The 23,293-nt window shown below is 42.0% G+C and overlaps 1 protein-coding gene across 1 annotated transcript; it reads right to left on the reverse strand.

Annotated features, from left to right (window-relative positions):
- Positions 1-34: 34 nt before the first annotated feature.
- Positions 35-23,014, reverse strand: ace (angiotensin I converting enzyme (peptidyl-dipeptidase A) 1). Its single transcript, XM_071537793.1, has 25 exons — positions 22,609-23,014; positions 18,575-18,745; positions 18,307-18,394; positions 17,163-17,306; positions 16,457-16,648; positions 16,071-16,168; positions 15,676-15,845; positions 14,837-15,060; positions 14,511-14,655; positions 13,724-13,822; positions 11,755-11,877; positions 11,437-11,642; positions 10,834-10,970; positions 10,276-10,434; positions 9,143-9,230; positions 8,561-8,704; positions 7,646-7,837; positions 7,055-7,152; positions 6,248-6,420; positions 5,700-5,923; positions 5,301-5,445; positions 4,982-5,080; positions 4,499-4,621; positions 3,340-3,524; positions 35-2,284 (listed from the first exon to the last, which is right to left on the reverse strand). The coding sequence occupies exons 1-25, from the start codon at positions 22,828-22,830 to the stop codon at positions 2,094-2,096; spliced, it is 3,840 nt and encodes a 1,279-aa protein (XP_071393894.1). The 5' UTR covers positions 22,831-23,014; the 3' UTR covers positions 35-2,093.
- Between the last annotated feature and the right edge of the window lie 279 nt (positions 23,015-23,293).

Raw genomic sequence — 23,293 nt, forward strand, 5'->3', positions numbered from 1 at the left:
GAGATGCAGCATTACTACTACTGAACCCTCTACTTTGAATCCTAAACTCTTCACCTTCACACTGTTTTGACACAAAGAGAGAACATTGGGCTTGGTCAAGCCATCGGCTTCGCAGCACACGGACCAACTGTGGATAGTGCATTCAATTTGGAAATTTATGGTTTGTAGAATTTGTAGTAGATTTCATCAAGTCTTTTTTAGTGCAATATACTGAACGTTTTTGCTTCAGAGATTGTAATTTGTTAAGTATTTTTGATGAATGCAGTGTTGTACATTGGAATTGGGGCTACATTCAAGAGTAACAGTGTGTTGTAAATTGTTTTGATTCTGTTGCAGATTTTGTATACTGAATTAAGCCTTTGCGTATATATTTTCATTTCTTTTGATTCTTTTTTTTCCCTTAATCTCCTCTGAGTAATGTTACTGGTCATTCATCATGTCTATTACCATGATGTGTGTTTTCTCTCTAATCATGAGTCTATTGATTGTAAATGTTCCTCTGGCTCTGTCCCCAAGCATCACTTTGTGGTCAGTGGTTATAGGCTATGTGTTGTTGTTAAAACTACAGCTGTCGTTTGGGATATCATTTTTTAAGCTTAAAAATATGTTGACCAGTAACCACTCTGTTTTGAGTGAACAACAAGAGTGCCTTATTTGAATGTCCATGTCAGTGTTTAACAAACATTAAGCAGCCAAGCATCTCAAACACAGTTTTGGTCGTGGCTTCGACCTCATCTGCAGAACTTCACAGTGTATTTGTCAAGCTAAATTGAAAAATGATCTCTCTGATTTCAGGGAATAAATACAGAGCACATTACAGAGGCACAGAGAGAAATGACTTAAGTGTTGGTGCATAAAGGATTTTATACAGCTCAGCTTGGCTTGTTAGTTGTCCCCATGAAATTAAACTCCAACAGTCCCTTAAGCACTCCTGCAGCACGAAGTAGTAGAGCGATAGCTGCTTATCCATATTCAGAGCTAGAGATATTTGTTGATGGGATGGCGGGAGTACACTTAAATCCTCAGTGGCCCTTGTGATTATTATTTATTACACTGTATTATGTGATTACACTAGAGTACCTATCTGGATATCCTCAAGAAATCACTTCTAGGGAGTCGCAACACTGGACTAAATAATGTATGATATTGTATTTGGAGATTTCATGATATTGGTAAGCTCCGGTATAAATGCAATATAAATTGTAGATAGTGACAAGTTACATTGAATTATGATAGTGAAATATGATTCCATGGACTATTTGAATGAATGCATATTTCATTTGCTTGTGTTGTTTCTGTCCCTGTGCTTTGTATTTTCGTACAAGTCAGCAAGCTGACTCTTGGATTGTTTCCAAGCCATTGTGGCCCCCATTGAGGTCAACCTCCAGCACTGGAAATAGACTGGACCAACAGAAGACAGTCATCTGATGTTTTCTGGTGGGACTGAGTGTTGCGTTACCACTCCAGTCCCTGTCACCTGAGAGCCTGCAGGCATTCTGTTGTGAGACTCTCTATCTGTGGCCATTACAGAGGCTCCATTGACTCAGTCAGCAAAGAGGGAAGGGCTGAAACCAATGCACAAACTCCTCTCTCTGTGGTGGTGTTGTTTTTTTACTGTGCAGTTTCAATGTAATTAAACCGTTTGTAAGAACCTCGATGGTTAAATTGCTACCTGGATGGAGCGAGTCATTCCTTGTTTTCTACAATGTCTTACTTGAATACACAGCCAAAAGAAATGTCATATTTCTTTATTCTAGAAAGGCAAAGGATTCAACAAAAATCAAATATTCAAAAATGCTTACACAATTAAAGACTTTACAAACATTCATTTGAAACATTTCCTCCCTAAACATTCAAATATTACAAATAAATTACAAAACTGTAAGGTTTCTTTTGCATAGCCAAAATAATTTGACTCCAAGTGTATACAATAAATATACAAGACTAGGGAGGGAAGCAGACCAAAAAGAAAAGCAAATTTGATCAGATGTACTGTGCAGTACACAAAAACATTGATGTTCACATTGAGGTTGGTACTGTGCTAGCTACAGTAAGTTAGGCATTACTTCAGCCCCTTTAGCCATCGTTAATGACTAGTCTTTTTGCTTGAGCTCCATCGTTGATAAGGACTTTTCAGGCTTTTTTGACTTCCTGTACTTGTAGGCCAATAGGATGGTGGCCACCAGGAGGACCAGGCCAAGAACCAATAGGATCCACTGGCCAGCTATGGCAGCTGCACTGTCCACATTCATACCCAGGAAGTCCACTTTTTCTTTAGGGGTACCTGTGCAGCACACACACAGACACACACAACTGAATGAGCAACATGCTGGATATCAATTCAATTAAATTCAATTCAAATCTGCTTTATTGGCATGGCACAAAGGATAAAGTCAAATAAATAATGGATAATAAACAAACAATTCTACAGATTGTAGAATGCAATGCAGAATAGCATGTAAAAGTAATTCAATACACTGAAAATAATTGAAGTCAATGTATAATAATACACGCCACTGGGAGGGGTGGGGAGCATTTCTGACAAGACAAAATTTACAAAATCATTTTCAATATTGACATTTTCTCCCATATTATTTTATCCCGTACGGATATCTGTAGTTATAAATAACCTTCACAAAGCGTTTGCCTCCAAATTTCCATGGTGTTGTTAATGCTACAGGACATAATAATGTTAATCACAATCAGCAAGAGGGCTGATTTTTAGATTGATTTTATATCTCTTGCTCCTTTTCAGTCTTTTTGAGGTAACACGGTCACTTTCTGTCTTTCTTTTGCCTTTTTACCTCCTTCCTCTTCTAGCTACGCTTTATTCATTTTTGCAGTCTGTATCTCTTCCTCGATCCCTCTAACACCAGCTGTGCTCTCTCGTCTTTTCCAATCTCCCTGACTATTCCCCGCTATCTCTTCCTGGCTCTCTCTCTTTCGCTCTCTCTGTTGCTCTTTTTCTCATCTATCTAATCTCTACACATCCTTTCAGCAGGATCTCATCAGTAAAACAAGGGGAGCAGGAGATTGATTTCATTGTAAGCCGCAGTTAAGGAGAAAAACAAAATTAATGCCTCCCTCTGAAGACGAATGAGCCACTTTGTTTTTTTCTGGGAAAGAGCTCACCAAAAGCTTTGGCTTGAAGTTTGGAACACTTATTTCACAAATTGTCTATGCTATGTAAATATACTGTTTCATAAGTCCTCATATTCCAAACATTTTCTTGTCCAAGACTTGAATGAATAGGTCTGCCTGTATGCGAGTGCTTGTGTGTGTGCTTATGTGGAGGCATAAGCGTGTGTGTGGGTGCTCGCATGAGTGTGTCCGGCATACTTAGAGGTTTCCAGTCGTACTCGGGCCACCCGCGGATATCGTTGTTCTTGTTGTTCTCTGTCTCCAGCCATTCAATCAGAGGTTGGAAGTACTGCATGAGTGGCTGGGCGGTCATTTTGGGCTGGCCGGTGATCATGGTCATAGCCTCTGGCCAGGGCTTACTGAAGCCCAGCTTCATCACATCACTGCAAACACCACAGGTCAGAGAGGGAGTTAGAGGAGGCGAAGGTTAGTAGCAATGTCTTCTGGAAATACTAAAAACACATGGCATGAAATGTCTTTTTCACCAGCTGGCCACACTGGCAAGTGAATTGACTGTACAGAATCTGTACTTGTTAGAATAGAAACACCACTGATTGCAGATTTGTACCTACCAAAGTGGCTAGTGAAATCGACAGACTTACCAGCCACAGTCAGAATTTGTGAGCACTAGGCTACTACTAGTGTTAATCTCAAGCTCCAGTAACAGATGCTTGTGTATTATTTTAAATCAAAGTAAGACACTCACATCAACACATCATGGTATAATTGTTTGTTGTGCATATATACCTTTATGCATGCATCTGTGTGTGCGTGCATGCGTGTGTGTGTGGGGGGTATGTTTGGGTATGTGTGGGTACTTGTGGATACATTTAAGCACATGTGGGTATATGTGGTTACATGTGAATACATGTGGGTACGTGTGGGTGAATATGGGTAGGTGTGGGTACATGTGGATACATTTAAGTACATGTGGGTACAAATATATGTATAAATGTGAATACATGTGGGTAAGTGTGGGTACATGTGGAGACATTTAAGTACATGTGGGTATATGTGGGTACATGTGAATGTGGTTTGGGTACATGTGGGTGAATATGGGTAGGTGTGGGTACATGTGGATACATTTAAGTGTAACCACAAATATGTGTGTAAATGTGAATACATGTGGGTAAGTGTGGGTACATGTGGAGACATTGAAGTACATGTGGGTATGAATATCTGGGTACATGTGAATATATGTGGGAACATGTGGGTGAATATGGGTAGGTGTGGGTACATGTGGGAATATGTGGGTACATGTGAATACATGTGGGAACATGTGGGTGAATATGGGTAGGTGTGGGTACATGTGCTTATGGGTGGGTACACCTAGGTACATGTATGTGTGTGTGCTTACCCCAGCAGTTTCCCAGCGTCTTTAGACTGGTAGATATCACAGGTGTGGAGGGGCCCGTCATGCTTGGCAGCCTCACATAGAGCCTTGTGGAACTGAAACTGGATGATGAAGCTAACAAAGTACCTGATGGAAGATTATTAAACATGCCCGGTCATATGGTTGTCCTTTGAGCTTTATTGTCCACAAGTGGAAATTTACTTTGTTCAGGCCAGCAGAACCACCCAACACACACACACACACACACACACACACCCACACACACACACACACACACTCATAATGGTGATTAAAAAAGAAAAAAAAGTGATTAAATTTTCAGCCATGTGACTAGGAGCACATAATGTTCTACAGGCTATGGCCATGTGTTTATATGTATCTTATCTATCTGTAGTCGATTAGAGTCTTAGATGACTAAGTAGTTATCAAGTTGTGTGTGCTCAGTTATCAGGTGTCATGTTTGTTCTGCAGAATCAGATAACGAACCTGACGTAGGGAACGTTAGCAGGGATGTGGAACTTCGCACCCGGGTCGAAGTCATCCTCAGTACGGGTTACCGGTGGACACAGACCCTGGTACTTCATTCTGCAACGCAAACGGAATGTGTATCATCTAATCATTATTTAAGTAAATAATTAATTCATGCACTCATTTATTCACTCTCTCACTCACACAATCAATCAATCAGTCAATCAACCGCTTGTCTGTTCACTCAATAACTCCCCTCCATTTAATCGTTTATTTTCTATTTATCAAGGTGGGAGAAGTTGTAGATGGTAACTGTAGAGGTACTGGCGGTCTTTACCTGAGGTTCCACCACTCCTTGTTGTACTCAGAGGCTGGGATGCGTCCGTCAAACACCTTCCATCTCCACTGGTCCATCAGGTAACCGAAGGGTAGGAAGGCAATCTTGTCCAGGGCCATGCTCATTAGGAAATTGATGTCACTCTCTAGAAAAGGGGTCAGATGAAGGAAAAACATGAGCTGAACATTGTATTTTAACGTCACATAATGTACCTACAAAACTATACAGCACATGTAGAATTCTCTTAACAAAAACAGCCAAAGAGACACATTATGTACCTGGATCTGAACAGTTTCATGAAATGGATTCTACTCTCAATACTTCAATGCAGCAATTTTCAGAAGGAAAAGCACTTCTACCCTAATGTGCCTACAGTATCCATGATGTATGGCCACTCACCGCGGTTGTTCTCCACCTTGTCCAGGAGGCCGATGCTCTTCAGATGTTTGGGGGTGGCCACAGACAGGGCTAGTACATCGCCAATGGCCTCATGGAACCCGGGGTTGGCTCCGTCGCGGAAGGACACAGGTTGGTCCTGGTACTGCAGGAAGTACTGAACGTGGCCCATCTCATGGTGCACCGTGATCAGGTCGTCCATAGTCACCACTGTGCACTGCTTGATCCTGGAAACGCAAACAAGGAAATGATGATGGCGAATTCTGATAGAGGAGGCAGTGAGGGAATATGAGTCAGAGAGAAAGGCAGTTTTATTTGATGGGAGGGGTGCGGAGGGGTGGGATAATTAAAAAATCTGATGGTTTTATTGATTAGAAATGTATATTTACACCTACTAGTGCAGTATGAGGTCACTATGAAAGATACTCTGTTTTCCAGGAAGTTAAAGTAATGAGGGTTCATTTCATGGGGACTTTAAATCTTCTACACAAGACCACCAAGTTGTCTTATGGTAGCCTATTATCCAATTCTCAAAATAGCTGAAGTTTAACCTGAAGTCTTTTCGATTGTAGAAGTCCCATGCGGAGGCGTGGCACACCACCTTTCGTCCGTCAGAAGGCTTCTCCAGCATGGACTTGTCCCAGAACTCTTCTGGCATGGGCAGCAGACCCAGAGAGGTGAAGAATTTATCTGATTCATTGAACATTTTGATGGCATTCCAGCCCTGAATGGGGAAAGAGGAGTATGAGTGAAGATGTGGATGTACATTGAAGGATTCTGTTCCACAATGCGATATCCACCATTTGGAAAAAGTGACACCTACTCTACGTCCTTGATTGATAAAATGATAACACTTTTACAGACTGGATCATCTATATTTTAGAGATATTGAATGATGAACCTTAGGTAATACTTTTTCTAGAAAATGAATATATATACCATTTTGAAATATAACTCATATATACAGTAGTATTTATATATTATGTACACGTGTCGTATCAGTCACGGATGTCCGTTGTGACTGCTGTTTTTTGCAAGTTTAATTCAGTGTAATTACAAGCCTGTGGACTTATCCTCATGCTGTTTGATCCTCAACTTTGGCCCAAATCCAAGCCTCATTTGCACTGAGACGAAATGATCCTTGACCTCTGAAGCTGCAAGGCGAGCGGTGGAAGTATGTCAGTGTGTGTGAGTGTGTGTGTGAGAGAGAGTTAGTAATGTCTTTGTGTTTGTGCATCACTGAATATTTTGGTACAAGGGAGCCAGGACTGCTTGCAGTCTTGCTATGTGTGTGTCTTTGTGTGTTCATGTGTGTAACGGTGATCATTATGCAACAGCCGGCTGACGTCTTCATTCACCTGTGCCACCATAGCTGGCGTGGCGTCAACTTGCGTGGCATCCGGGTAGGGCATGGCCAAATCCATGATGCCAGACCACGTCTGTGCCCACATGTTCCCTAAAAGGATAAAAGACAGCATTCATATTTCATCCTCTGAGCATAAAAAGTTATGGAACGGGTTATCTTCTACTCTGCCAGTGTTAAACCCAGTGGGATTTGTGACTGTGAGTCAGTCCAATCCCTAGCCGTGTGGAACTGTCACACACAATGTCACGCTTGACGCCTCTGAAAGCAAATTAAATCCTGCCTAAACCCGAGAGCATGTACAGCCAACAACAGAATATCAATGGGGAATGCTCCCACATAAAAGGAGAGTTTTGGCTATAGTAATAGAACCAGTTTTGGATTCCTTAGTGAAATACTGATTGAAGTGCAGCTTTCCAGTGACCTTAGCCTCAACTCCCTGCACTCTTGAACACATTAAAGCCTAGATGTAATCAAAAGTACTAAATTTCTTGAGGCAATGTAAAGTCACAAATATTGTAATTCCATGACATCCAGCCCAAAGAGCTACTGCTCTTTCCAAGAAAGTTCCTCCTGTGGCACTTACCCAGCAAATGAGCAGGAATGGGTCCCTTCAGGTTGACGTGCTCGGCACCATACTTTTTGTAGAGAGCTCTGCGAACGTAGGCATGCACATTCTGATAGAGGGGCTCCAGCTCCTTCCACAGAGTCTCCAGGTCCTGCTCAAAGGTGGGGGTTTCATACAGGGAGCGCCAGAAAGCCCCGTTGTCAGTGTGACCTACAGAGAGCACCAGGGGCATAAACACCCATCAGTGAGGAGTAGTTAGTCTTGGTGTTTGTAACTTGCAAAGGCAATGCAAATTGTTTTATGCAAACATTTTTTGTAAATAATCTCAGGTTGACTAATTAAGGTTGAGCTAAACCTTATGGGAGGTGTGCAAGTTAGCTAACTGGCAAACTTAAATGCCAAGGAAGGAACTCTGGTCAAAATAAAAATAAAATATATGTGGCAATGAATTTTTTTTTTAATTCATTCTTGACCATGACATTCATGATCTTGGATAGCTACAGCTAGCTAACTAGTTTACCTATATAGCCATAGGCTAGTATGCCTAGTTTGAACTTGGAAGGTCAGCTAAACTCACTTGTGAGATAACTTAGTATGGCTAGGATTTCTCATTTACTAGCAGGAGCACTAGGCTTCATAATATTAGCTACCCCTCTTACCCCTTGCCTTTTTCACTAGGCTTAAGTCTAATGAGAAGACTGTGGTTCTTTGGCTCCGCCTGTTGAGGTTTAACTCCACCAATCAGATTATTTCTGCCTCCAGAACAGAACAGAACAGCTCTGCCTCTGAGAAACTCCAATCTGCAATCCTCTCAAATCATTAACCACTGAGCTGGTAAAGTTATCAGCTGTACTCTACGTCTCTGAAGGACTGTAGACTTTATGAAAAGGTTTTTTTACTCTGAAAGCAGCACTTTTATTTTTAAGGTCATACCATTGAGTTTGGCAGCTTTGTTGGCCAGCTCAACGTATCTCTTGTAATCCTGCCGCAGTACTTTGCCAGCAGCGTCTCTCCAGCCCTTCCAGGCAAACAACAGCTCGTCGTAATCTCTGGACTCAGCCATGATCTTCTGGAGATCTGAAACACAGCGCCTTCTTTTATTACACTATCTTTACATACAGTATTTGCCTGAGTGTGCAGCATAAGCCCTGCTGGATAGATGAGGTGATGACTACACACAGTGACTATAAAATAGGCCTCCTGTTTGACAGCTGAGGTTCAGTGAAAACGCTAATTGTTTGGTGACTAACCAGTACTGTACATGAATATATAATGGGTTAAATTCCAAAATTTATTGTCCATTGCGAATCCATTGTGGATTTTTTTTTTGCCTCATATTCATTGCACAATGTTTAAAAAATATACAGTACATACATATATATATATATATATATATATATATATAATGGGTTTTGCTTTCATGCCAGTACACCGAGTAGTCTGAGTATGTGTCATATTTTCAAATGGATTTTGCTTTTTGGAATGAAACTCTTCATATGCATTGCATAGTCTAACCTGGATCCAGTGGATGGCAGGTTCCGTCATCTCTGCAAGCCTCAGCGACACTGTACTTGGTCTCCATGTTGGACAGGAGAGTGTTGTACTGTGAAGGTAAAGACACCCACCAAGCATTAGATCTCATTTAAATCATCAGCCACCATCCTGTTTTTCCATGTCATATTTGATAAACCTACCTCTTCTAGGTGCTCGGGTGGAGGGGTAGGTAGTGGTATCACTGGAGTGAGTGAAACTTTAAAAACTCCATCTGTTAACACCTAAGTGCTGTGGCAGCACAGTGTTGCTGTAACTAAGATTCCATTCATGCACTGACTTATAGCCACTGCAGTTAGAAAATCACAGCCACTACCTGGAGCACACCAGCCTCCAGTTGGTTGATGCCTGTGTGTCTAGCCTACTGCCTAGTGTACGAGTGCACACTTCCCTTACGCAGGGCCCCTGGGGCTCTGCATGGCCTAATGCATACTGTAATTCTCCTAAGCAAAGCGCATTGCAAAAAGTGTTACACACAAATGCGCAAAGGAATGAATGAACACACGTAGCACCTAAAAAAACAGGTAGAACTAAAGTACTTGTCCTTGTATTTCTCAAATTGTCAAATGAGCCCTCCCCTCCCCGCATATTGGAGCTTAAAGATACAAGCATTTCTCAGAGGCAGAAGTAATCTTATTGGTTGAGTTAAACCTCAATGGGCGGAGCCAAAGAGCTACAGTTTTTCGGAGCTAGCTAACGGGCAAACTAACAAAATTAAAATAATTGGTATTCATGAGCTTGTAATATCAGCAGGCCAGCTAAAGAGCTCACCTAGATGGCTAGAGGCTAATATGGCTAGTTAGCTAGTTTGAAGGTCAGCTAAGCTCAATGGCTAGCCTAGATAATTTGGCGTAGGCTACTAGATTCATTTTTATTTTCAGTTAGTAGCAGAGCGCTTGGCTTCATAATACTAGCTTCATCTTCTCTTACCCCTTGCCTTTTTCACTGAGCTTCAGTCTAACACAAATTACTTACGAAACTGTGGTTCTTTGGCTCCGCCCATTGAGATTTAACTAAACCAATAAGACTATTTGTGCCTCCGGAGGAGCTCTGCCTCAGAGAAATGTTTGTATAACTAAAACTGCTGCCCTCCGCACCTCCTCCAGTTCTGCTGGCGGCAGTCCGGCCCTCTCAATGTCGCTGAGTTTCTTGATTATGCGTTTGACGGAGCCGTCCTGGAAGTCAGTGGTGTCGTACAGACGGGCCTTCTGTCCGTACTCCAGGGTGTGTTTGGACATCTCCAGGTTCTTCTCCAGCTAAGGCAGAATAATGAATACTCTTTACATAGCTAATTACATGTCAATGAAACAGGATAGAGGGATGGATGGATGGATGGATGGATGGATGGATGGATGGATGGATGGATGGATAGATAGATAGATAGATAGATAGATAGATAGATAGATAGATAGATAGATTAATCATTCATTCATTAATTAATTCATTCATTCATTGACTCAGTGACTTAATCATTCATTGATACATTTATTGATTCATTTATTGATTCATTTACTGATTCACTGAATTTGTGCAGTGGTTTGAAAATCAGCCGTGAGGTCCAACAGGCCTTTGCATTTGACAAGACAGAATGCAGGCAGAGGGTTGAACAGTGTTAGTGGACCTGGGTGGAGTCGGCAGGCAGACTAAGGGCTCACCATCTTCTGCTTGTTGGCTTCGTTGATGTCAGTGTTGTACGCCCAAGAGGCCTCGGTGTAGGCGTTCCACACCACCTCCGCTGTGTTGTTGTAGTCCTCGAGGAAAGCCTTCGCTTGAAGCTCATCTGTATTCTTATCTGGGCAGACAAGGAGAGGGACAGGTCAGACGAGGTGCGGGATGTGTTGATAGTCAATGCGTAAATGAAGATCCATGTGGTTAATTCTGCAAAAAAGTCTTTTAAAAGTACCTGATGTTTCATATAGATACCAAAAATGGTACAAAGAAAGGATAAGGAATAAATAAATGAAAACAATAAAAAGATTTTTATGCACTAGGATTATGGAATACACTGAAGAATCACAGAAGCAGCCAAAGATTCTGGTTTACATTCCTCTGGTATTCACTGTGTATTTTGGTTTTATTGTGATTTTAATCTGCATTCCTCCAAGTGATTTTAATGTGTGTTTTCCTTTAGTCATCTTCTATCTACTTGATGAACAGTATTTGATCTCTTCAATTTGTATGCATTTTAAAGAGCTTTGACATACTGCATTCTTGGGATATTTGTCTACTCAGTATTAGCCTGTCCAACCGAATCTTACCAATATCCTGAGGGTAGCCCTCAGGGATGGGTGGGACCCAGTTGAAGTCTGGCCAGCCCAGGGTCTCGTTCTTGTTCTGCTTTTCTAGCCATTTAATAATGGGGTCAAAGTATCTCATCAGTGCACCAGCATCCATCTTGTTGGTGCCCAGGGCCTCCTGGAGCACTTCAGGCCAAGGTTTGGAAGAGCCAGACCGAAGAACCTTCCTGGAAGAAGAAGACTGAAATTGTTGCATCCATAAACTGCATCCATAAACCATAACTTGCTCCTTCTATCTGTAAAATTGATGAGCTCTGGAGGCCCTATCAGAACACATACTCTAAGATGGCTCCTGCCTCCTTGGACCGGTAGATGTCACATGTGTGCAGAGGGCCGGTGTGCTTGGCTGCCTGACACAGTTTCTCATGGAACTGGAACTGCAGAATGAAGCTGACAAAATACCTGCAGGGGAACAAACCAAACACTGAGTCATCTCTTTTGTGCATCACGTTTATGCTACTACTACCACTAATAATAATGATAATCACCACCATCACATCATCATCATCTTTATTTAGGCTATATAGGCCTTTTCAAAACACAGTTACAAAGTGTTTTATAAAAGCAAGGCAAGAAACCATAAAAGGGAGGTCAAAAACAGAAGTGATTAAAGGTAATTACATAAAAGCAAGTCTATGAAAATGAGTTTTAGGAAGTGATTTAAAAAATGATACAGATTTAGCCAGGCAGGTGGTTGTTGTTGAGACCTGATTGGAGATGTTGGTTCTTGTTTTTAAGGAACAGCCCATGGGAACCTGCCCAAGGACCTCAGGCTGCGATCTGGCTCATATGGTGTTTATAGATCTGTGATATAGCCAAAGACCCATCCACGTCTTAAAAGTGATGAGTGAAATATTCAACTTTATTCTGATTCTTTAAGCTGAGGCTTTCCACTTATGAAACTTAGTTTGTGACCAAGTAGTAAATGGAGGATAAGATGCGGCCTAAAATGTATCCACACATGTAATGTCTGCTAAAGATAAGGATGAGGAGTTGCACCAGTAAAGAATTATGTCCCTGAGACCAGCTCACTTTCTCAAGTGATCTAATAAAATGGTCTACAGTATCAAAGGCCTCACTGATATCTAAAATAATTAAAATGGAGCATTTCAGGGATTAACTGTGGAATTCACATTCAACATGTGTCTGTTTGTCTGTTTAACGAACACTGTGTTTGACTAACTGTCATTCTCCACATTTGAAAGAAAACAGTTGGGGCCAGAGGCTTTTGGAACAAACTTCCTGCCATTGTAAGGGCAGCAGACACTTTCTCTGTATGTAAGTCCAGACTAAAGCACCAGTTATTCAGTGCAGTCTACAACCTACATTAAAGTGATGCTGAACTTTGATAGTAGTGGGTTGAGTAGCTTCCTGGACATGATATAACCCCAAATTTGGCGATTCTGTTATCTGTTGCTCCTGTAGAGGAGATTGGAGAATTGCATTTTTTTTCTCTCTCCATTCACTGCCATTGTATGGAGGAACAAGTCTGAAATTCACACTTCTAGCACATAAACAAATCCAGTCAAACTTCTTCCAAACAGATTTTGGTGTTACACACACAAACATAAAGAAAGCAACTCACTTTTCAACAGAAACTCACTTAAAAGGATTTCAGCAGAAATATGTGCTAGAAGTGTGTTTATCAGATCTATTTCACCATACAATGGCAGTGAATGGAGAGAGAAAAAAACACAATTCTCCAATCTCCTCTACCAGAGCAACAGATAACAGAATCACCGATTTCAGGGTTTTATCATGTCCAGGAAGCTACACAACCCAAGGTACTACCAAGGTTCAACATCACTTTAATTCCAACATTACCAGCCTTTTCTTTCCCTTTGTTTACTTCCCTGCAGTCTGTCATTCACTTACTACTTCTGCAGACATCCTTATAGCCATTATGGCATGTGCACAGACACACACACACACACGCGAACACACGCATTTCTTGGAATGTATAACATAACTGTTCTGTCCCTTGTTTTATCTTCAGTTGTGTTGTCCTTGATATTCTGTAAAGCACTTTGTGAGAATAAGCCTGTGTGTGTCAAGCTCTTGACCAGCCAACTAGGAAAAACAATGAAAAAAATAAAAAAGGTATTATGTAATATTGCATGAGAGGAGTGGAAAAATGAAAACATCAATGGCCCAAGTTTATTATCATATTTGTATGAGGCATTTATCACTGTGGTGTGTACTGTGTTAGGCAGTGGTGGCAGTTGGAGTGGTTTGGACAGGATGCTACCTGATGTACGGCGTGTTTCCAGGAATGTGGTATTTTGCCCCCGCATCAAAGTGCTCCTCTGTACGCCTGGTGGGTGGGCAGATGCCTTGGTATTTTGTCCTTTAAAAAGGAATGGCAGAAGGGATAGGTGGATTCAGAACACATTAGCATAGATTATATAACTCAGGGATGTTTTCTGGAAAATTATTCCCTCAGACTTTTTTTTTTTATTTGGTTTTTTTTTTACGTTTATTTTTCCAGGAATCATCGGCTAATACGTGCACACACGCCCACTGGGCAGCTCCTGGGAGCTGCCCAGTAAAACCACAGTCATGTACTGTTGGCCACTGAGCAGCTCCACTGGAACTGTCGGGGTTGTGCCTTGCTCAAGAGCACCTCGGTAGGTGTTGAGGGAAAAATAAAGGTGCCAACTGGAACTGAAAATGGCTCTTCGGGGCAACCCTAGAAGAACCATTTCTGGTTCCACAGAGAACCTTTCAAGACCCTTTTAATATCCCAAAAAACATATATAGTTCTTTGGAAATGAGGTTATACAAGGGCAGATAAACAAAAACACAATGCAGGTGTCTAAGCAAAGGAGTGCATAAATAGTTCTTTAAAGAACCTTGGTCTGAAGGTTCTTTGTCTATGGTTCTTTCTATGGCATTACTCCAAAGAACCATTTTTGACACCTTTATCTTTCTGTGTGAGAGCATCATTCATTCACTCACTTTCCCAAACCACGGTTTCTCAGCTGGCCCAAAGATTCAAACAAGTGATCTTTCAGGATCTTTACATAAATGCCTACCTGAGGTACCACCACTCAGAGTTGTAGCGCTCTGGAGGGGTGCGTCCGCTGAACACGCCCCATCTCCACTGGTCGATGAGGTAGCCGAAGGGGAGGAAGGCCATCTTCTCTAGACCCATCTTCAACAGGTAGTTAATGTCCGTCTCTGCAGAAACAGCATAGCACCAGTGATTAGGAATAAAGCACTTTATTTCCCTGATGTTAACAATTTAACCCCATTGTCAGTTATATGGCTTGTGGCTTGTGGATTTTATTTATTGTTTTTGAGAACTTTGTCGCTGTATTCTGAAAAGTGCTTTTTAAGTGAAGTTTATTATTATAATTACCACTGTCAGTGGTCAGAGACTTCAGCAGGCCGATGGTGTGCAGATGTTTGGGTGTGGAGACGGAGAGAGACAGGACATCACCGATAGCCTCGTGGAAACCGGGGTTGGCTCCGCGCCGGAAGCCCACAGGCAGGTCCTTGTACTGGAGGTAGTACTCCACATGTCCCATCTCGTGGTGCACCGTGAAGAGCTGCTCCATAGTCACTGTGGTGCACTGCTTGATCCTGAAGAGGAGGAAACATCAATCAATCCCTTATCAGTTAGTATAATCAACTATTATCAGTGGTAATGGCAGATTAATCCAGTACTAGTCGAAAGTTTGGACACACCTGATTGAATGTACTATGTTTTTCATTATCTTAAAGCCATTCTGATCTAAAGGCTTATGCTTAAATGCTTGAAATTTGTTTCTTTGACAAATATAAATAGTGAAGTTGATGCCTATGTATGAATTTCTTTCCAAAGCCTTTGCCTTTCCATCAAGGCAAAGGGCGGCTACTTTAAAGAATCTAAAATATAAGATAGTTTTGATTTAAAACTTTTTTTGGTCACTGCATGATTCCATCTGTGTTATTTCATAGTTTTGATGTCTTTACTATTCTAAAATGTGCAAAATATCAAAAATAAAGAAAAATGCATGTGTCCAAACTTTAACTGGTAGTGTGTATTGACAGAGCACCAATGATGTACTTCTGAAGGTAGAACACTTACTATTCCTTAGATATTCACAATGTAGAATCATCACAATATCCCTTTCATCCCCTTTCATCTTGTAAATCAGCAGTGTTTGAAGTGTAAATATAAGCAGTAGCTCGCTTTAGCTTGTCTGTTTTACTTACCTGAAGTCTCTGCGGTTGTAGAAGTCCCAGGCGGACGCGTGGCACACCACCTCCCGACCATCAGGCTTCTCCAACATGGATTCGTCCCAGAACTCCTGGGGCATCTCAATCAAGCCCAGAGAGGTGAAGAACTCCTCAGCAACACGAAACATGTGTGTGGCATTGTAGCCCTGGAGAGAGAGAGGGAACAATTACACAACTCATGATTCACCTCAGTGGTCTCTGGCAAAGCGACCTTCAACAGAAAAACAGAAAGGGTTTGATTTCACTGTCTGCAAGACGTAAGAAGTGAATTTCACTTTTTCCCTCTTAGTATGCATCCTTTTCAGTTCATTCTATTGACGCAAAAGCAATCATACTGCAGCTTCCACCACGTCAGCTTTCCCCTCACTCACTTGTTTGAGCATTTCATCAGTCACGTCCACGTTGGGTTTGTCAGGAAAGGGGATCATCATGCTGTAGACATTGTTCCAGGTCTGAGCCCACATGTTTCCTGAAGGAGAGGGAGAACAGACACTTAAGCATCAGCCATAACTTGCTGTGGGGCTTCTCCACTCACAAGCACTGTAGGAACCGCTTACATGTTTGTTTAAAGCAATGAGACAAAATTACCGGCAATGGTGCGCCTCAATACTTTGGATTGTCACCAGGAGTCGGTGTGATTACATTTCGCTTCCTTTCTATGCATTTATATATAATGACTGTTTATGTATAATGTGTAACACACATTCATGCCTCCAGCCAGATATATTGGCAACATAAAAAGGTGCATCTGCTGTACCTAGCAGGTGAGCAGGGATGGGTCCTTTGAGGTTGATGTACTTGGGGCCGTACTGGTTGTAGAGCTTGCGGCGGACAAAAGCATGCAGGTGCTGGTAGAGGGGCTCTACGGTCTTGTAGATTTTCTCCAAGTCCTCCTCAAACGTTGGAGTCTCATACCAGGAGCGCCAGTCATCTCCAGTGTCCTTAAAACCTAGACAGGACATAATGTCCACGTTACCACTGCAGCAATTACTCCTTTGAAGCATCAAAATTGCAATGTATAAAAATAGCACATGTTTGCGAAATGTTTGCCTGATGTATAAAATATATATTTTTTAAATGTACACTATCAGTCAAAAGTTTGAACACCCCTGATTTAATGTACTATGTTTTTCATGATCTTAAAGTCATTTTGATCTAAAGGCTTATGCTTAAATGCTTGTTTCTTGCACAAATATAAATAGTGAAGTTGATCCTATGTATGAATTTCTTTCCAAAGCGTTTGCCTTTCCATTAAGGCAAAGGGTGGCTACTTTAAAGAATATAAAATATAAGACAGTTTTGATTTGTTTAACACTTTTTTTTGGTCACTGCATAATTCTACAACTTTAAAGAATATAAAATATAGATAGTTTTGATAGTTTTGTAAAAATAAAGAAAAATGTGTCCCCAACTTTTGACTTGTAATGTACTTGCAACATCAAAGGTCATGGTGAAGTTCCTACCGTCAGCTTCAGAGGCCTTGTTGCTGAGCTTCACAAATGTGGGGTAGTACTCCCGAAGAGGTACACCTGATGCGTTGTGCCAGCCCTCCCATGCGTACAGCAGCCTCTTGTAGCTCCTGGAGTTGGCCATGATATTTGTCAGCTCTGGAGAGGGAACAAAATCCAACACACCTTCAGTCACAGAGACTATAACAGCAAAGAGAGGGAAGCTGAGGCCTCATACAGTGCCCAAACAGAAAGAGGAGGCAAAAGCAGAGAGGTTTCCTAAAACAATCAAGATGTATTGGTGTTTAGATGACTTCATGCTCTCTCAGCAGGAAAACAGATACATTACACAAGAGGGTTAGCCTTGAGTTATGATGACTCCATCGTATCCTGAGCATTAACATACATCTTCAAAAAGCCAGGCGTAGGAAATGAAGGCGAGGAAAAGGTGAAAGTTGAAGGAACATAGTGGGTTTTGTGGAAAAAGAGATAGCCTCTGTGCTGGGGGTCTGTGTTTGTTATTGTAATGAAGCCAGTGTTTTTTGTGAAGGGGTGTGTCCACTTAGGTACTTACAGTGACCCTGTTCCTCCCTAGAGTGTTTCCACAGCATGATTATGAAACTAACAATAATCCAAGAGCTTTCCCTTAACAGCAATAAACAAGACCATTTGCATTTAATGGTAATTGTTTCCATGATCTAGGCTCTGGCCGAAATAGCTATTTTTGCTCCATATATATGGCACTGTGTGTGTTGGCAAGCATTACTCACAATTAATTTTTGGCAGTTGCTGCTGACAAAGCACAGGGCCATTGTTTACCACACACTTTGATGACGGAGAATAAGTGATGATGGCTTTTGTACTGTGGCGTTAAAAGCTCCTAACATGCTGTTTCTATAGCTTTTTACTCAACACCTATGAAGCACAACCATAACACTTCCTTTAGAGGCCTCTCTGAAGTAATTGTCCCCATCCTGTTGCTTTTCCTAAAGGCGATAGGATCTTAACCACTTACCACTGTTTTTCTTTCTGGGCTCCCAAGACCCCTTGCATATTGTTGTTTGCTTCATATTCCTCAACATTGTTCTGTTTCTTTCAGATATTCTAAGAAATCAGTTTCAAATAACTCATGTGAACATCTATTTTTACTTTAACTTACCAGGCTCCAGGCTCCAGCATTCGTTTGGCTTTGGACACACCTTGGCTGTTGAATAGATTTTGTCCATGGTGCTGAGAATTTTATTATACTGGAGACAAGAAAAGAGAGTGGAAATCACTCTTTCATTTTAGAAAGAGTTCAGCAATCCGCTTACATTTCTGCTGATACAGTAGCATATTACAAGGAGTGCTACCATTGCTAAGAAATCATGCACGGACACCGTCTGCTCCAGTCTTTCCCAATTATAAAACATGAAATAGAAACAAACCTCCTCTCTCTCATTCTGCGGCAGGTTGGCGGCTCCCAGTGTGCTGATCTTGCCTATCAGCTTCTTGACGTCAGCGTCAGGGAGTTTGTCCAGAAACTCAGGAGGGAACACCTGCTTGGCCTTCTTCCCCCAGGCCTCAGTGAAGGCCTGCTCTTCCAGGGATGCATTTACCTATAGAGGCAGAGAGGAGGAGATGCTGAATGTGGGGCTACATCAAATACACACCCCTATGGATGACAATGATATAGTTTATCATCTCTGCAAATATTAAAACATTAAGATCTGAGATTTAAGGGCTTGCAAAAAGGGGATTGTGAATATACTCTAAAGCATCAATCCTGCAGCTTCTGTAGTGTCCTTTAGTGAAGGCTAGTGAAGGTCCAGAGTGATGGGATTAAAAAGAAAAAACATTGGAAACATGAGTTATTTTCCTGACAAGCTCCAAGGTGAAAGAAAAGTGTCAAGTTGCCAGAGCTCAAGGATAATATTAAAAAAAATCTTCCCTACTCTCAAGTACACATGCTCATGTATGGCCTCGCTGCAGCTTAAGAGCTTTTCTTTATGGCATCCTGGAAGGTCATGGACATGTGCGGCGTATTCAATATGTAATGACAGCGTTGGAGAAATGCATTGAGTCAAGGCCACTGTGAAACATTGCATGGATAGTATATGTAGCGCGCATTGCTTTGCTTCTACTCAAAATAATAAACTATTGCTACGTTATTATCGCACTGTGTGACATGTTCTATATACCAATGTGACATTTCATTTGCTGCAGAAAGAAGATGGCCTTGTACTGTGCTGCAAGTGTGTACTTTGTAGGTTGCTGTCATGTTAAAGTGAAGAAATGCAACTAGTAAATTGGGACAATGGAAAATATCTTCACATGCACTACTGTTGTCGTAACCAAAAGAGCAAGGAGTCAGTGCTTGTCCAAACTCTCCACACACATCCTGATAAAACTGACAGAACAGTAGCTTCATTCCAGTAATGTTTTCATTGAAGCCCAGCTTATCTGTCTTGCTCCCACCATCCACTAAATAACGAAAAAATGGTGACAGTGGGTTGAGGTATTAACTCTGACCTTTGCGCTCTTCCTCTCAATCTCTGTCTTTTTCTCTATCGTTTTTTCCGGCCAGCCTCCACCCATTCGTCCACCCAGATTATCAGAGTCTCACCCAAAAAAACACAATAAAGATAAGGCTGAAATGCCGTTTCACTGATTCTCCCTCCCTCAAGGTCTTCCTGTTGTATAAGCTGCAATATGTTTTGGAGGGACTGGCATTACAAATGGCACAAGGTTCACTTAAATTAATCTGTAAAGAGACAAAATGTTAACCAGAGGTGTAAAGTAACGAAGTACAAGTACTCTCGTTACTGTACTTGAGTAGTTTTTTTGAGGATTTGTACTTTTTAAAGTATTTTATTTTTAAAATGCTGTACTTTTACTCTTACTCGAGTAATTTAAATAATAGATATTCTACTTCGCTACTTTTAAATGTACATTCTGTTACTGAGTAAATTCAGATTTTTGTTTTGCACACCGCACTATGAAAACAGCACGGTAGCATTGGGACTGCTCGCTAACAGGTCCAGAATCACTTCCACATTTAGGGCGCCCAAACTGGTGGCTCGTTAGTGCAGTGGCCAATTGTAATGATCCCCATCGACACATTAGTTCAGAAATCTCAGTTTCATTTGACACTGCTGACATAGCCATAGCAAGATGGATGTATCTGATTCTGATATTGCTGCTGCTAGCAGCTCTAGCTCGTCTGGCAAAGGAGAGAATCGCGTTCTTTCCAATATCAGCATATTTGATTTTTTTGTAAATAGTATGTATTTTTTTATGTATTTTACATACAGATTTGTCTTGAAAAAATTGTATTAAAAGCGTTTTTCTGAATACTATTTTTCTCTTCCTGGTTAATGACATTGCATTGGGACAGCTTTTAAGAGTACTTTTAAACGGGCTACTTTTTTACTCTTACTTGAGTAATTTCCTGGACTAGTAATTTAACTTGTACTTGTACTAAAGTAACAATACTTGTACTTGAGTAGGATTTGTCAGTACTCTTTCCACCTCTGATGTTAACAGTAATCTCTCCTTTAACAATTCAGTTAAATGTTCATATCCGTTTAAACTTGTATGTGCACTGGGGATAAATGGACTTGCATCACTACCTAAATGACACGGTATTCACCACAGTGTAAGTGCTTCTTATGGTGCTCAATTATACATTCAAGCCACGGCAAAAAGCTGGCAATATGAGGTGAAATGAATGACTTTGAAGGCAACTGAGCCTCGGGTCTGGCCCCGACACTTGAAGGCGGCTGGTATTCCATTCCTAGGTTCAAAGGATATCAGTCATGGGTGTCCACTCTCATCGCTTTTTATTCAGTGTAATTATAAGCCTGTGGACTGATCCGCATGCTGTTTGATCCTCTATACTGGCTCTAACCTGAGCCTCATTTGCACGGAGACAAAATCACAGTTCACCTCTGAAGCTACATGGGCAGTGGTGGAAGCGTGTGTGTGTGTGTGTGTGTGTGTGTGTGTGTGTGTGTGTGTGTGTGTGTGTGCATTGTAGATGGTATTTTACCTTTCCAGACCATTTATCAGTGCCTGTCCTTCATTACCTGCAATTTATTTTCAAATAAGGCCAATTTCAAGGATGAACCCTATGAATCAGGTAATGTGACCCACAGTGCAGTGCTGACTGGAATGCCAGCGTTAGCATAAAAATGAAAAAAGCATGACAGCCATTTTTATTCTCTGGCAGGCTGAACGGCCACGCTGCCCCTGCCTGCCAGGTCGGATGGCGCTCGATGCTCTGATTCACTTTGATCCCATCTTTGAAGTGTCCGGAACAATAGCGCTCATACGTGGCAACCTACAGGTTAGCCTTGAGCCTACTCATCTTTCGCCTCACATCCTGGATGCTTTCTGGAGAGCAGGACACGTTCTATAATTTGACCCCGCTGACACCGGCGTGGCGGGGGCCGGAGCTACACCTGTTGTGTTCAGTGTGTGAGGAGAGCAGCTCCCTAAGCCTGGATAGTGTAGTGAAATCCTGTTGTGACAGCTGTCCAAGCACACACGAGGCTCTGCCCGGAGCGTGTATGTGTGTGTTTGAGAAATTGCTTTCCTAAGTGTGTGTGTGTGTGTATGTGTGTGTGTGTGTGTGTGTGTGTGTGACTGAGTAAGTAAGTATTCATGAATGTGTGTGTGTGTGTGTGTGTGTGTGTGTGTGTTTATTCGTTTCTGCCTTAAGGCCAGAAAATACTCTTGCACGCCTCTGCAATTTTATTGGTCCCTTCCTGGCTGTAGTTTTCTCCTGTTTTACAGTCGGAATCATCTCTCCCCAGTTATCTATGCTTATGCAAATGTTCCTCAAACATATGGCAAGAAGAAATTGTAAACCCGAAGCCATCTGCTGTTCATGTTAATGTCTCATTGCTTGCCTCTGAAAAGCCCCATTTTTACATTACTGCAAAGGAGAGACATTTTGCTGGGCTTCAACATCTCTATGCTTGACCATAAAGACTGGAGTGTAGCAATGTGTAAAACTGCATACTGTAGTGAGTGAAATTGCACTTTCCTGACTTTCAGCACAAAGTAAAAATATCAAAAATCAGACAGTTGAACAAATAAACAGTTGACATATTAAGCTCGCAAGACCCCCTGCACATTTATTCAGAACTTGAAGACGCTCGCGCCACAGGCATTCAGATCCGTTTCATATTTCCAGAAACACACAAGCTGAGTTGGCCGCTTTGGGAGGAAACTGAGCATGTAATTCTGGAGGGAGATGAATAGGGGTGATCTCAACCAGGGCTCGGCTCCTCAGAAACCCCTGACCGTGCATGCATTTGTGATTGCGAGGCGCCAGTCCTGGCAGGGACTTCTCTGACTAACAGCACACTGCTCTAAGGAAGCCAGTTTCACATCAGCATACGGGAAAGGTTCAACTCACACATCAACCACTAAGTTCAAGATGCCTAATCTCTGTGTTTCTATTGAGTCGTCCTACCTGCAGCTCGGAGTTGTACTCTGTCAAGTTGGTGTTGTAGTTCCAGCTGGCGGTGACACTGTGGAAGAGCACCTGCTCGGCCGTGCTGTTGTAGTCACTGACAAACCTTGCTGCTTCAGCTGTGGTGTTGGAGTATTCCCCCGGCAGCCAGCTGGCAGACAGAGCCTCACAGAGTCCCAAGACCGGCAGCAGCAGCACTGCTGCCCACAGAAACCTGTCCATCCTGCTCCACTTGGCTCTCGCTCCCACCAAAGAAAAAGTGCAGGGCAAAAACACACTACAGTGGAAAGTGGAAGAGTTGGAAGAAGAGGCTAAAAATATACTTCTTCCAGTGACGTGAAAGTGCACCTTCACCCTGGGGCTGTTGTCTCATCCACTCCCTCACTGCTCCTTACCAGCCTGTCAGCCTGTCTGCTGGTGAAATGCACAGAAGCCACAGCTAGCTGCTTTTTAAGTACCAGTTTAACCCAGCCCACACTTCTCTGCAGCCTTCCCTCTCACCAGTTTACAGCGCTGGACCTATTTCCCCCCCTCTCTCTTTCCCTTCCTTACTCCCTTCTCTCCTCCCTCCCTCCTTTCCCTCTTCACCTGGCTGCCAGGGTTTGGTTGGACAGCGGTGAATATGATCAGATCCCAGTTTCTGTAACCCCTGTACTGTGGCAGATAAGATATAAGCTGTGACACA

The sequence above is a fragment of the Centroberyx affinis genome, unplaced genomic scaffold (genome assembly GCF_046629955.1).
Source record: "Centroberyx affinis isolate AG114_WGS23_722 - 3 ecotype Tasmania unplaced genomic scaffold, CSIRO-AGI_Caff_v1 ptg003127l_1, whole genome shotgun sequence".
Lineage (NCBI taxonomy): Eukaryota > Metazoa > Chordata > Actinopteri > Beryciformes > Berycidae > Centroberyx > Centroberyx affinis.

Coding starts and splice junctions, on each gene's coding strand:
- ace (XM_071537793.1), bottom strand. CDS start 22,830: ATGGACAGGTTTCTGTGGGCAGCAGTGCTGCTGCTGCCGGTCTTGGGA. Junction 18,746..22,608: donor AGTACAACTCCGAGCTGCAG/GTAGGACGACTC, acceptor CTGCCTCTATAG/GTAAATGCATCCCTGGAAGA. Junction 15,846..16,070: donor CTGATGAAATGCTCAAACAA/GTGAGTGAGGGG, acceptor CTCTCTCTCCAG/GGCTACAATGCCACACACAT.